A 16,136-nucleotide genomic window follows, 5' to 3' on the forward strand; every position below is an offset into this window, starting at 1 on the left:
AATTTGTCCCAACACCACTTGTCTGACGTAGAAACTGCAGTTCTCCGTAAGGGGTTGTCTTTTGTACCTACGGTCATGCAAGACCCTGTAGATACTAAAACTGAAGTGTTGCATTTTCTCAGGAAAATTCGATTAAAGATCTTTTTTTCGGAATATAATGAGAGCAATGAAAGAAACTTCAGTGGCCTTAAAAAGAAGTCTACTTTCTGCCCACAGCGCTTAGCAATGCCTGAGGAAATTTTGGTCTTTGAAGACCAAACCTTGCGTGAAATAGATCTGTTAAACGCTAAACGAATTTCGTTCAGATCCAATTTCAATAAACAAGAACAACTGGCTTTACAAGAACTAGCTAGTAACCCCCTTATGGTTATTAAGCCAGCTGATAAGGGTGGAGGAATAGTCCTTTGGGATACAAAAAACTATGATGAGGAAATTAAAAGGCAGTTAAGTAACAGGGAGCATTATCGACCTATAAATGACAACCCCACAGCCAGACTAAAAGCCCAAATTTTACACCTGACCACAGATGCCATGGAAGCAGGGTATTTATGTAAAAAAGAATACGAGTTTTTAAATGTCACCGAACAGAAAATACCCAACATATATGTATCACCAAAAATACATAAAGATGTTTCCCAACCACCAGGAAGACCCATTATTGCCGCTTGTGGCTCAATTTTGGAGTCGCTGGCGAAATACATTGATGTATTTCTCAAGCCATTTGTTCCTCAAACTAAAGCCTATGTGAGAGATACGATGGACCTCATCTCTAAAGTGGAGCTCTCGGTGTTCGATGGAGACCAACAGTTGTTGGTCTCCTTGGACATCGAGAGTCTTTATACGAATATACCACAAAATGAGGCACTACTGGTGATGAGACATGTATTGGACACTAGACCGAGACCACACATGGTTCCTTCTGAATTTCTGCTTGAATTGGCAACTATCTGTTTGAAAAATAATTTTTTTGCTTTTAAATCTGATTTGTTTTTGCAAGTTAAAGGTGTAGGGATGGGATGTTGTTTTGCCCCCGAAATTGCCAATCTAGTGATGGATTTCTTTGAAAATAGGTACATCTTCAATGAGGAGACTCCATTCAGAGAGCATATTCTTGAGTGGATTCGCTTCATTGACGATGTATTTATGGTATGGAAGGGCACACAAGAAGAACTGGAGCAATTCCATATATGGCTTAATAACCGTACCCCCGACCTCAAATTTACCAAAAATGTGAGTAATACACGTATTAACTTTCTGGATGTATGGATCATCGCTAGAAATGGCAAGTTGGAAGTGTATTTATTCACTAAGCCAACCGACAGAAATACTCTACTAGACTATTCATCAGGACACCCACGTAACCTCAGGGACAATTTGCCCTACGGGCAGTTCCTGAGGGTACGACGTAATTGTACAGAAAAAAACGATTACTTCAGGAATGCAAAAAATCTACAAGAGAAATTGGTAAAAAGAGGTTACCCTAAGCGATTGGTAAAAGGAGCACTTAAACGTGCTTGGTACACACCCCGTGAAAATCTCCTTATACCTAAAACTAAAAAGGAAACAGAGCAATTGGTATGCGTATTGACCTTCAGCCCTAAAGCTAACAAGGTCAAACAGATTATTTTGAGGAACTTGAGGTTACTGGACCATCTAAACATTCCGAAGCCATTGTTCGCCTTCAGGCGTGGCAGGAATTTGAGAAACCAGCTTGTTAAAGCTTCTAGGCAATCACCTATACCCACAGATACTAGAGGTCTATTGGGGTTACCAAAAGTTGTAGGACACTTTAAGTGCAACAATTGTGTTGTATGTGTCCACACCAAGGATTCTAAAACAGTTACGATTCATGGAAAAATACATAAACAGCTAGTTTTTTCAAATTGCAATACGAAAAATGTTGTGTATTGTGTAACATGCCCGTGTGGTTGTTCATATATAGGACAAACCACACAAGCCGTCAAAATGCGGATTATCCAGCATAAATCCCGCATCCGATGCAAGACCTTGGGGGCTCCCATGGTCCAACACTTTTTGGAAAATGAACATGGCGAAAACGAGCTGGAGTGGACAGTTTTGGCAACAGTGAAGGCCCCTACAAAAATATTATTACAGAAAAAACGTAATAGCCTAGAAGCACGTTTGATTGAAAGATATCAGACCTCTAGTAGTAGGGGGCTCAATGACCGTGATGAGGTTTGGTCTTTGATTGGAAATTAATACTGTCTAGATTAGACTTGAGTTGCCCCTAGGTAATTACCGATAGGATGTGCCATTTTTTAAAGGGGGCATCTGCTTATGTAAGTCCCTGTACGCAGCTACCTTTTCTGTTGATGTTACAAGCAGACTGTTGAATGCCTATGATGTACCATCCGGGTGAGCCATCTGTAGGGCTCTCCTCTTCATTTTGGCTATGTACATATTAAATGTAAGTATAATTGTTAAGTGTATTTGTATATATTGTATAGATTTATTGTGCTTTAGGGAGTTGTGGGTTTCCTTGGTGTGTTGACCGTGCCGTGCTCACAATGCCCACTCTGGATTTTCACTCCTTCCTATTTACTAGAGGGACTGATTCAGTAGCTATACAGGTTGAGCCGGTGGATTTAGTTTCGTTTTTAATGTTTTTTGTTTGATTTTTACGCGTTTTTTTATGTGGATCTTTATAAATCTATTCCCTATGTTAGGTATAGCCACGGGTGTTTGTTACCCTTTCATTCTCTTGGGAACGCTAAGACCCGATATCGAGATGAGCCTCAGGCGACTTATAGTCCTCTGTCTGTGTTTATGCTGGCAGAGGGAGGGTCCAATGCAGAGCGTTAGCTTTTAGTTCCGGGTAGGACGCGTCACGTTCCGTTGCTTCGGCCCCCGTTGTGGTTTGGAATGGCGTGTTAATGAAGATTCCCGCGTAGAGACTGCCCGACTTTGACCGAGTAAGTGTAATTTTTATCTCGGTTCAGACCGCTGAAGATGGGCATAGAGTCATGGAGTATATAAAACAGCTTTTTCCATTATCTCGTAGAAACTGTGTGGAGAACCGGTGTTTTGAACTCTAGGGAAGGAACAGTATAGAAGCGCGAGTAGCGTTTATAAGGTAGGTGCATACCTACGTGTTTGACGAAATTATTTACTGTGTATATTGATTTACTACCTCAGCAGCCCCGGTGACACTTTGTTGCTCTGTTCTTCTTGTCATTGACAGAACGTTTTCCTCGATATCTAGTGAGCAACTTTGGAATTTAGAGGATACATGTAAGTGTATCAGGACTGTAGGTGTAGGGATATAAGGTTTTTATTCCTGGTCTCGTTATTTGGGACATGTATATAGCACATTAGGACGGTGGTCCAGTGAGAGACATCTTTAGATGGTGCCACTTTCTTTTAATTAGTTATTTTGCACACTAGGGTGAGGGATGATATTAGATACCCCCAGGCACCCTGCGTTGTGTGGCACATATCTATCTCCTTTCTTCCTTTATAAATCACTTTGGGATGTAAGGTGTATCTGGTCCCTTTGTGGGCACTTGGATTTGTGTGCACGGCTTGGTCATCACCCCTAGTCATTGGTCCATGTAGATTTGATTAATGTTTTTTCCCCCCTCCCCTTTATTGTTATAGTTGTCATTTAACCCCTGTCCTGAAGAGGCCTCAAGTTTTCTTTGGCTGAAACGTGGTCACGTCGACAGATATTGGATGGAGGAGTCACCTGAGTTTCAGTGATTCACAGACTGTCGCTGGGACACCTGAAATAACGTTTGGGTCATAGTTGCCCTCATTGCTTGTGTCCCACACTTTTTAGTTTGACTACCTCCAAGTGGTCCGCCTGATACTTTGAAGGGGACACTGATGAAAATTGTTTGCGTTTGGGTTAATTGTTGTGTGTTATACATTTAATTGATGGTATGTGATATATGTGTTTGTATCTTTCATTGTATAAACGCCTGTTTTCTTGTGATATACTGTAAATGATGCCAGATGTATTCTATTTGATTATTTGATATTCTTGAAGGGGTAATTAAATATGCTCTTTCCATGAACGATTGTAGATATATTTTTTCCGTGATACTTTTCTTCTTATATATATATATTGTCCCTTATACCCAGGTATCACAGGGTGATTTGGGTATAACCCTGTTGTTTTTGACAAGTTGTTGAGTTACAAGCACCTCATTCTGCATCTGTGGATTTAAATTTTGATTCACCCCATTATTCTTTAGAACAGATCTACACTCGTTCTTCCAATGTCCAAATTTTCCGCACGCATGAGAAGGATATTTCTTTTTCAAATCATCTTTACTCATTTTTCCTCTACTTCTGCCACCACCAGATACCTGACCATTCTGATTCTGACCCTTCATCTGATAATCTGTTTGGTAAACACTATTTGCTTCTTGCTGCTCCACTACTTTTACTTGTGCTCACATAATTTTCTCTTTTAACTTTTTATGTCTCAACTCAATATCGTCACTACAATATTTCAGTATCAGTACATCAGTATTTCATCAATCGTCTTGCTCTGCCAACAAATTAAATGTTGTTGAATTTTGCTACTAATCTCCGGTTTCAAACTAAAAACAAAACGATATAGAAAATGTCCCATATCTTTATCTCCGATATTCTCAAACCCACTGTATTGTTTGAACACCTGTAACAACCTCTCATAACTATGCATGTACCAATTTTTTCGGTTCTTGTGTCGTTCTGTCTATTTTAACCCAATCTGTTTCCTTTGGGGAAATTTTACTCTTCAGATAAGTTATTACCTGATTGTACATTTTTATCACCTCATCAGAAGGTGCACCTATCTTTGGATCTCTTGGGTTTTCTTCTTTAGGCCAATCAACAGTGATCTTACACTCAGTCCATAAATCAGCTAGACCGACAATCTCAAACAAACCATCTAAATCCTTCAAGAAGACCTTTGCAACTTTCACAACCCTCTCTACTTGTTTCTACCACTCAACTGGTTTTTCCCTCAGTCTAGGAAAGTTCTTTGTAAAAGGCAATATATCCTGTCTATTCCAAGGATCGTGAACATATCCACCATCATCGAACACACCCTTTCAGCTTGTTCTGCCTTCCTCAGTGGAAACGAAGACTCATTTTTATCAGTATTCACTTCTTCTTTCTTTTTCGACCATCTTCCTTTTCATCGTTCTACATCTCCCCATTTCTTCAGAATATTCATCAGCTCTTTTATTTGCAATATTTTTCCAGACACATTCAAACTCTCCAAATCCTTATCAGTAAAATCTATTCTATATGGTTTCTGTAATACCTTTGACTTTTCTATTTCTATTCCATATTCACAAGCAGCTTCTGTCAATTTCTCATGACAATTTCTTGCTCTCCAAGTAATATTTTTACACAAAAATAATAACTCCTCATCTCGATAAGTACTCAATCAGTCTGGACTTATTGTATCAATAATCATTTTCTCCAAATCCACTCTCAGTTTACTCACATCTATACTCTGTGGTTGATGTTTTTGCTTTTCCATTCCCCTTATCCAGTCATCTAACTCATCTGGTAAAGGACCCATGGAACTCCCTGACGCTCGAGTGACATTCTGCACTATCTTCCTTGGCTCTATTTGTGCACTTCTCTTTGGAGTTTCAGTTATCAACTCACAAACTGGAAGATCAATCAATGAAGTATTTGACTCAACTTATTCAACCTGATCAGCTGCCGTTACTACCTCATTCCTAACACCATTCATTGGGACTGTCAATGCATGTACTCTTGAGATACTGTTTATCTCCATACAATGGAACTATAGGGGCAATTGTTACTGGCACTGTCAATACTTCTGCATTCATACTCAATTGATTAATTTTATGAGTCAACTCCTCTCTTGCTTTAGTCAACATATCCACTTCATTCTTTTGCACTACTCTAGCAACTACTGGAACTTGGGGAACCTGCTGAATCAGTGGTGTTCCCATTAATGGTGCATTTGGAACTGACTCTTTTGGACTTTCTTGATATAGTGGAGGTCTTTTTGTCAAAATATCATCTAATAATTCATCGTCAGACTCCTCAAAATGTAATCCTGATGTCTCTACATTTTTCTTTTTCTCTTTACATTTGCCTCCAGTCGATTCATCAGCAACTAAAACTGTATATAAACCCTCTGTTACTACAGCTCTCCTCCATCTTTTCAATCTTTCTTCTCGATATTCAAAAGGATATCTAGGTATCATATTCCTGTATCTTCTTCCACCCCTATACTTCTCTCGCTCAAAGGCCTCATACTCCCATTCCTCAAGCGCTTCATACTGAGTAGGTCTAGGTCTTGGCTCTAAAGAATTCATTTGTTCGCTAAGATTCTGTGGAATCCTTACATTAAATGTACCATGTTCTGGAAAAGCCAAAATACCATCATCTTCCGTGTACTTCACCCAATTCTCCAACCAAGTGCATGTGTAATAACCACATTCTAACATCATAAAAGAAGCAGGCATTCTCGGAGGTGGAATAAGAATTCCCGCTCTAGTCACTATGGGTTTGTCTTTTTTGAAGAAACCTTTTATCTTATTAATCAACTTCATTTTCCCAACTCTTCACGCTAAATTATTATTCAGTAAACAATAATAAACTCTTCGTACTTCTACAACTTCTATTTGTTAACAATCATCCAATACCAGCGCGACTCACACCAACCAACCAATCAGAGCACTACTTCGTAAGCAAAATCTCGACCAATACAAATACAGCTTGCAATAGTTAACCAATCACGGCTCTCAATGCTCCCGCTATCTGACCAATGCCAGCGCGGCTTTTTCTGACGTCAGTATTACTCCTTCTACTGACCCTCCCTTTGCAAAATAATACGGCAACGTTTTTTTCTAGGTATTTCTTAACCAAAAACTTGTCAATACCAATATAAAACAATGCTACCTTGTCTGTTCCACTATATAAAGAGATAGTCTTCACTTCAAAACGAGAATTTCACTTCGAGTAAAACAATGACCAGCGCTATTCTACACCCAAACAAGCTACAGGAGGACTTAGAAAGAGGTCTTGGTACTTCTTTGGCGGTAAGGCTAGAGTTTCGGAAGTGGACCTTTAACTATAACACACAAAAATCTACTCTCATCCGAATAGTCCCTAATATAACACCTACAGCCTTTCGCTGTTCAGTATTATAACAGCAGAAAAAGAAATTCTCCAGTGTGATAACTTATCCACACTCTTCACCTGCCTACTTCAGGCTAAAACATTATTATCCCGCGATCTCAGGTAACTCCGTACCCACATTTCTAGACAACATAGAACAAAACACTAACTTTTCATGTTAGGAAACAAATAATCAATGATCAATAACTATTACCAAACTAATTAATAATTAACCATTCTCTGCTACCAAAAAAGGATCCAGTGCCAATCAGGGATCGATAATCAATAATAATATGACACATTCACAGGCCTATAACACAACTCACCTCACATGATCCACTGAAAGACACTGTAATTTAGTTTCAAAACTAAATGAACACAAAATAAATCAGTTGTTCATTATACAGGCTTATATCTAATACTCTAAATAACTAACTGAGCCTGCATATCAACTTCTTTCCTCTGGTCAATGGACCCAACGTTGAGAAGTTGATGGTAATAATAATAACTATCTATCTATGATTATCTGAATAACCACAAATAACCACAAACTCTGTGTAAAGTTAATTTTGTTTATCACCAAATAATGTAAGAGAGAGAGCATATATCAATGCAAACAGTGTAAAACTCATGTCAAAATGAATAAAAGCACATGAAGAAGTGGTTAGGCGAAGAGACGAATGTTTCAGAGAGAAAATACATTTGCAATTGATTATGCAAAGTACGAATCATTTAGCTAATATTAACCCAAGGAAAATAAGGAAATACCACCCCTTGGCCACAGGGATAGTAGGGGGTCCCCTGAGATAGCTTCAGGGAACAAAGATTAACATGATAATGGTAACAGGATAGGAACAGGAAACAGGTAGGCCTCAGCATACCGACGGACAGCGACGATCTCCCTCTAAGTTTCTCCAAACGCCGACCTAACCACACCCATAAACCCACCCCAGTTATACCCTAAAACCTACATATTCAACAAACAGTAGTTGAAACATTTACAAGAACTCGGTCTCTCACTGGTTGGTTCAGGGGGTTTTCTATCACACCACCATAGGCATGATCAAATTTTCTAACGTTCTTTGTCTTGTATTCTTTCACATTATACTATCCACAAATCTCCTCTAGAGAGTCAGCAACATGTTTCAATGTTCTACATTTTTATTATTCAGCACTGCCGCTTTCAGTTTGTACATTTCCTTTCATTCCCATAGACGTATTTCTATTACTTGACAGACACGCAACGTTCTTTAGTGAAGGTCAGCCACTGCCTTTCTCTCCATTCTCTGTCAGAGCTTGATTTTCAGTGTATTATTTCATCTTGTGACCATTTTAACTCTTAATATTCATGCAGAAATATAGGCCGTACATTTCTAAAGTAAATGAAAAACAAACATTATTAATTTTACGAAATGTACTTCTCACTGTTAACCTCTCACCTTTGTACTAACCCAATGTTATTTTTCCTAGCAAGACAATGTGCAAAAGCAGCATTATTTTTATTAAACTTAAAAGCAGAACTCAAATGCGGTCTTGTCTTTCATGCATTAGTCTTAGCATTAGTGCATGCATGTGCAAAGCATTTTCCCATTGTGTTTATGTTGGTGCAAATTAATCACGCATTACACTAGTAGTAGTTTACTAGGGGATTAATCGAGCAGGTTTTACTTTCTCAAAGCTCTGCTCAATCAGTAGGTTGGTGAAAGTTTAGGCGGTGGTTGATGTAGGCTGGCCCTTGGTTGTGCAGTGCTTTGTAGGAGTGGATTTTCAGCTTGAAATGGCATCTTCTCTGTATAGGAAGCCAGTGGGGCATTGTGCACAAAACCCAGAAATGATATCCAAGATGTGCTGTTTGTTCATGGCTCATGTTTGCGAGATCATAAAAGAAATCTGAAAGCTGCATATGCTGTCTGTACAGTTGCGGGTGTTGTTGAATCTTCGTGGTTGCAAGGAGTGTTTTCAGCTTTAGTGGCAGAGTTGGTTGCCTTAGCGAGAGCTTACTGTGTCTCAGACCAGCTAAGAGTGACAATATTAAAAAATAGTCAGTAGGGGTTTGGCTTAGTACATGACTTTCGGGTGATTGTGGTCACAGTGTGTTAATTTATGACTTCCTCTGGTTCGCCAATAAGAAAACGGATAAAGTTTGAGGAACCTTTTGCAGTACCTACAATTACCTGCCCAAATTGCTGTCGTGAAATGCATTACTCGTAGGCAAGGCACTGACTCAGAAATCGTTATGTAGACGAAACTGCAAAATGTTGTTTAAAAGCACATGCTTTCAATGGGGACTTAGTCAATGAAACTTCAGATGTCATGAATTGCAACCTGTTGTTAACTGCTGTTGATATTTAAGAGGAAGATAAAAGATAACAGGAACTAGAGTCAGCAAAGTTGGATTAGAGCTGGTTGCACTAAAAGAGAGGAAGATGATGTTTGAGTTTCAACTGATGAAAGACCTGTGTTGCCTGATGGTTTGTTACCACCTATGGCTAGACATTATCATGGTCCCTGCCGCACATGTATGGCGAGATGGTATACTGAGGGGCAGATTTACAAGCCCCGTGCGCCACTTTTGTGCCGCCGTTACGTCACTTTTGTGACACAGCGGCGGCACAAAGCTAGCGCCATGCTGTGACAGATTTACAACGTGACGCATCTAGGGAGATGCGTCACGTTGTAAAGCTCTGCGCCACATTAAACCAGAGTCAGGTTTAATGTATGCAGGGTGGGCGTTACGTCGGAAAAAGCCTCGGAAAAGGGACGCAGTGAAATCTACAAGATTTCACGCAGTCACTTTTCCGACGCTGGTATGTCAAATCCTTACGCCTGCTTCGAGCAGGCGTAAGGCGTGACGCACCATGTTAGGGATAGGGCAGGTTGGAACAGTGCTGTAGTTGCGTCGCGCTTGCGACACAACTTCAGCACTGCGCCAACCTTACACCGGCAGATGCGTCACACATCTGCTTGTCCTTGCGCCACGATGCACCGCATTGTAAATGCGGTGCATCTGCGGTGGCTCAAGGGCAAACTTGCGTGATGCATCTTCCCTGGCGCATCCCTGCTGTCTTTTGAGGCAGACTTGGTTCAATCCAAGATTCAGGTTGGTGGCTGAAAGTATGTGCCACAGATGTGTAGTGTGTCAACAACAAAATGCTGGTAGGAAAACACTAGTCACCAGGAGTCATGTAGAGAGATCAGGATGTGCTTTCAACCGAATGCAGATGGACTTCACAGAGATGCCCATTTGCATTGGGTTGAAATATGTTTTGGTGATTGTTTGTATCTTTTCAAGATGGTCGGAAGCTTATCGGACGAGAAGAAATGACAGTCTTACAGTAGCCAAGCTATCGTTAAGAGAGTTGATTCCGAGGTTGGTTTCCCGACTGCTCTTGAATCAGACCAAGGAACTCATTTTAACAATGAGGTCCTGATGATGTTATGTGCAGTATTATAAGTTCAGAAGAAGCTCCACTGCAGTTACCTTCCAGAAGCTTCTAGACTCGTGGAGCAGACAAATGGCACATTAAAACTGAGATTGACAAAGGTGTGTGCTTCTATGTTCTTTGAGATGGCCTAATGCATTTCCTCTTGTTTTGATGAGTCTGCGAAGCACTCCAGATAGGAGAACAGGACTGTCGCCCCAGGAAATCAAATGGAGTGGACAATGAAGAGAAGCAGAATACATTCTAATTAATGAAATTTCACCAAAATGACAACAATGGAGATATGACTTTTAAATGTTTAAATTCAAAATAGCACCGAAAATCATTAAGCCCCACCACAGTCAACCAGTCGCTCTAGTCTGGAACCTAGAAAGAATTTGAGGACAACTGCAATGGAGCATACAGAGACAAAGTTTGACCCGGTTGGGGGTTTATCTTTGGAATTAGCTTGCAAAATGGAAGTCCAAAAACCTGAGCTATAGGCAAAGAGGGCTCCACGAGGCCGGATATCATCTATGCGAGGTCCAACTAAATCAGATGTGCAGTTGCAGAAAAGCTCAGAGTGGGAGAAACCTAAACCAGGACTATGGGGACAGCACTTGGGAATCAATAGGCAACCCAGCATAGACCAACAGCAGGGTCCAGGACAAGTCCAGTTGGATGTGGAAGGCTGGGCGGTTGATGGAAAAGGTGTCTTTAAGCCAGTATCTCGGAACAGTAGTCCAACAAACTAACCTTCGAACACACTTATTGGTCCTGGGTGCAAGGAAGAGTAGGTACAGTACTTTAGGGGTCTCACAATATTTTGGAACACTGTATCCTACAACATTGAACAAACCAAACAGCTAATACATAGGATTCTCGTCCTACTCAGCTATGGCGAATATTATCCCTACCCACTCCAGACGTCTTATGGAGTATTATGAGTAGGGGTCTCTGAGAAAAGTACGACTGAGTTACTTCAGTATTTAGAGCTAAATTAGTGCCTTACCAAACGTTGGGCGTCATGTAGTGTAGTTCCTATTTCCCTTATAGGCTCTGCGCATTGGAATAATATACACTATAGTTTTTGCATAGGACTAAGGTCAATATGCTCCTATCGAGTACATTAAACTTAATTACCTGTGTGTGCCAGCTAACTCAGAGGTCACTAGAAACTTCTCGAATGAACAAGAAGGGATTAGTTACTGACAACCGCATAAACATGACAACTTTGTTTCCCTTAGAATCGGAATGCGTCTCAGAATCGTGAAAACAATAGATAACAGTTTCACTCAGTCAATCGTGCATGCTTAGTTTCTTCAGAGTTACACAGAAATAGATAGATGGGCGTTTCAATAAAGGGGATTTATTGAACAGTCTTGTTTCTCGTGTAAGAGATGTGAGCTGTTACAATCATTAGACAGTAAGCAAGATATTATACGCACAGCGTAAGCAGTAAGAAGAAATAATACTGCACTAGCATTGTCTTTTAGCTATGACATATATCCATATATACATACATAAATAACACAGGCTAAAAAGTGAATACTTGTCTGATGCTTCTAAATAGTTTTACCCCAGTGTACCTAACCTAAGTGTAGTACAAGGTAAGAGTAGGTGCTGTTTTCTATAGTATGATATATACTAAGTTTGTATGCCAAGAGTCCCTCCAGGTTCTTGTCAACTGCATACTTTAGAATGAGAGAGGTGGGAATCTCTTTCCGGGTCACAAGCTCTAATACCCCGCAAAGGGAGTCCGAACACTGGAAGCTGGATTCTCTGCGAGCAGGGATGACAGCGTCTGGTCAGTGCGTCAAACCGGGATATGGTCTCTTCCGAACTTGCCGTGGCGAACCATGCAGTCAAGTCGTGCCGAGCCATGCCGTAGTTAGCCATGGTAAGGGAAGGCATATTTATACCTTAAAGGTGTTTAGGAATGCTAGCATTGACGTAAAGTCGGGCAGAGGAAGACGTCATGGATGAACCACTAAGGAATAGCAGTTCATACATAATAGATGAGTTCTTGGAGAAATCAATAATCCTAGCTAGGGAAAGTCCCGATGGCTTAAGGGTCTGGTTTCTAAGAACTCGTTGTGACGTGGGATGGACGGATGTAGTTGACCATGCCTGGATTTGGATAGCATGGCAAATGCCTAAATAAGGACTGGGATTCTATGACTAAATAAGGGCAATGCGAATTGTGCCTATATAAGGACATGATTCAAGGAAACCTATGTACGGGCATTTAATCGAAAGACAACACCCACTCCATTGACGAATGATCAATACTGCTAAATGCTAAACATGCTAAACACATAAAATTGAGTATCACATGTTCGTTAAAAACATTTTTAAAAGCATACTAAAAGAAGTTGTTCGTTAAAAAAATTTGCTAGACATGAAATGCAAAGGTGCTGTACATATGAAAGCAATGTTTCATTCTAAGCATATATTTACAGCGAATGCTAAGTGAATGAACTGAAACATATACACATATGCAATGAAATGGTCTAATTGTACAGAAAGAAAAAATTTCAGAGCCATTTCACGTCATGATCACATAAATGCGAAGAAAGGTGACAATGTGTCCCTGGAAGTATTTCAAAGAAGTCTGTTCTCTAAGAATAGTTCTACTGTAAGCAGAGTCTGTAGCCATAAAAGAAAAAATCAATATTCACAAAAAGGTGACCATAGGAAAGTTAAAATTAAAGGGGCATATCAACAAGTAGGCGATAAAAAATTATCGCCGCATTTGCGGCCGCATTCGGCCAAAAAGCGTCGATAATGTTATCGCCTAATCAGCAAGGTCACGCTAACGCGTGAAACCTTGCTTTAACATCAGGATTCCTAACGTCCAGCTTTGCTTCTCTAATGAGATGAAAAGTGGGCGTTCCTGACCTGGTATGACAGGAGAAATGTCGCTAAGCGACATTTCTCCTATCAGCAAGCCTAACGCTATGAAGCATAGCGTCAGGAAAAGTAGCGATAACCCCTGTTATCCTTCAGGACTGACTTAGCCATGATATCCTATGGAAGGTGGATATCATGGCTAAGTTTGTGAGTCCCTATAAACTAGCTAACGTGAGATTATCGCTGGGTTTCCAGCGATAATCTCACGTTAGCCAGTTAGCGCTAGGATTTTTATCGCTGATGAGATAAGCGTTGCTAATAGCACGCTATCTCAGCGATAAAAATCGGCGCTAGCCGGCTATAATTATCCGAGCACTAAGTGCGCTCAGCGATAATTATCGCCGGTTGTTGTTGATATGCCCTGTTGTCTTTTGTTTTAAAAAAACAAAAAACAAAATTGAAGGCCGAATTCATAGATTACATGGTACACTGTGAACCAAATCAAAAGTTATTTCAAGATGCTAGGGAAAACATGAAATCCTGTAATCCTGTAGACAAAAATTCATCTACCGTTGTCAGTGATAGGTCGATTACCTCATTTAGAAGACTAACTGCACATAGATGTGAAGCATCGTCAGTAGCAGTGTTCGTTGCCGATGTTACCTGTGTGCCTCTTAATCCATCCATGTTCAGCAGTAGCATGTTGCGTCTGTGAGATCTCAATGAATGCCGTCATCAGGATTGGTAGCCTCTGGGGACAACACAGATCATGGGCCGTTATCGGGTCCAGCAGAGTATCAATATCCGTTGACATGACTGATGGGAGTGTTAGACAGATGTCTAGCACGCATTCTTCACCGCAAAGCAGGCAGCGTAGAACAGGTAAGATGCAATCTTGCCAGATTGGTCTGAAAAACAGAAACCATGTGGTATTTAGTTCTCGTAGATGAGGTAAACCCAATAGTTGCACTATGCGCTCACAACACTTCCTTTCCAGGAGAGCATTCTCCAAGGTGATGGGAGTGACGCTGGTGGAGTGGCTTGCCATAGTGTAGCAGTAGGAATAAAAACAGGATTCCTGCAACGAGTGCTAGAATTAGCGGCAGACCTCCAAACACCGAGTGCATGAAGTTTGGAATGATCCCAAGGACTGCTTAAAAGGGTGCTAACAGTCCAGAACATATGGTCTTAAATACATGTACAATACCGCTCGTATCAGACATGTTAATAACAGAATAGAGCGTAATTGAGACTGGCCATGGCGCAGCAGGACCAAATCTTGTTCCATAATGTCTACAGCAGAGGATACAATGTTGCCCAATGAATATATCTGGATGACAGAGTCGTTAACCCATTGTCGACCACAGCGAGAGATTTCTCTAAATGAATACGATCAATTTCTCGTATTCTTTCTGCAGCATCTGCTTGGGTAACCTTCCATATTTCATTATAAGCAGCATAGATGCCGGCATATATGAAACGTTTTGACACGGTTTTCTTGGACCTACCTAGAATTCCCTATGGTCTGCGTCTTCTTTAAGTAAAGATAAGTGTTGTTTCACATCCTCTAGTGTAGATGTCTGTAGCCAGTCAAGGCATAGTTTCCCTACATAGTATGTTGTCACTACCCCTGGATGCTGTCTTTGAACATATTGTGGGTCTGGCCTATTGATTGTTAAACCTTGTATCTTGTTCAGGAATCTTTCTTGACAGATGTTTGTGTCTGTGGGCCAGAGCAACCATTTTTTCCATTCAGAATCTGATCGGTTGTTTTGTAAGATAGTATGTACGTCGACCTCCCCCTGTGTAGTGCTGTTACTTGTAGGTACAGGTACGGACGGTGTGTTCATGTCTTTGATCTTGGCTAACCCAAGGCTAGACATTTGTTGGACAGTGTCATTCAAAAACATTATCTGCTGTTGGATGATGCAGGCTCTAAACAAAGCTTTTGTCCCCTGTACTTGCCAATCTTTTGTACCCCAGACAGTTTTCGTGTTGATTGTGTTTTTCCAAAACTCAAAACCCTGTCTAGACAGTTGGGCAATAAAGGTTGCAGAATAAATCTGTTTTGTATTAGTTAACATATTTTTCGTTCCTGTTTTGTTCACATTTTTAAAGTAAAATGTTTCTGGATTGGATATATTGTACCCCAAAAAATATGGAAACTTCATTTCAAACATTTTTGAGCTACCCCTTGGTGGTGTAGGACAATGTTCCCATTGGTTATACATAAATAAATTTCTAGGTGTTGCAGATTTATGCAAGAAATGATGACCATAGTGGTTATAGCAAAACAGCTGGTCATAGTCAGTTAAACCCTTTAAGTATTCATGGTTAGAGAATGCAGCAGACGTTTCTAGATCAGACATCATGTTATTAACAGTCTCAAAGTCCCAATCATCAGAATAGGTACTGGAGGTAATAAAGTCACTTAATGATATCTTAAATAAGTGTTGAATCTTCAAAAGTTCCGACGGACCGAATATATCATAATCCGTTTTGTCCCAAACTATACCATCTTGTATAGGGACGGCTGTGATGTTCACTACTAACAAGTTTCTTGCTTCACGATGGGATGATTTGTGTGGTTTCAAAAGTAAGTTCACATTTTTACTTTCTGTGTCCAAGTGAATATATCTTCCATTTATCAGCATGCTCAGAGTCATTGCTAAGGCTAGCCAAAGCAGAAAGAAAAATATTCCAGAAATAATCCATAGTTCAATCCATGGTGAAACCAGATAA

General features: G+C 40.3%; 1 protein-coding gene across 1 annotated transcript in view; it reads right to left on the reverse strand.

Moving 5' to 3' along the window:
* Window positions 1-16,136, reverse strand: part of LOC146835281 (uncharacterized) — a 226,414-nt gene that overhangs the window by 13,541 nt on the left and 196,737 nt on the right. Inside the window, exon 4 of the mRNA XM_085602860.1 lies at window positions 14,058-14,302. Within this exon, the coding sequence (XP_085458986.1) occupies window positions 14,058-14,302 (245 nt within the window). The remainder of the gene's footprint in view (window positions 1-14,057; window positions 14,303-16,136) is intronic.

The sequence above is a fragment of the Triturus cristatus genome, chromosome 4_2 (assembly GCF_964204655.1).
Source record: "Triturus cristatus chromosome 4_2, aTriCri1.1, whole genome shotgun sequence".
In the NCBI taxonomy this organism is placed as follows: domain Eukaryota; kingdom Metazoa; phylum Chordata; class Amphibia; order Caudata; family Salamandridae; genus Triturus; species Triturus cristatus.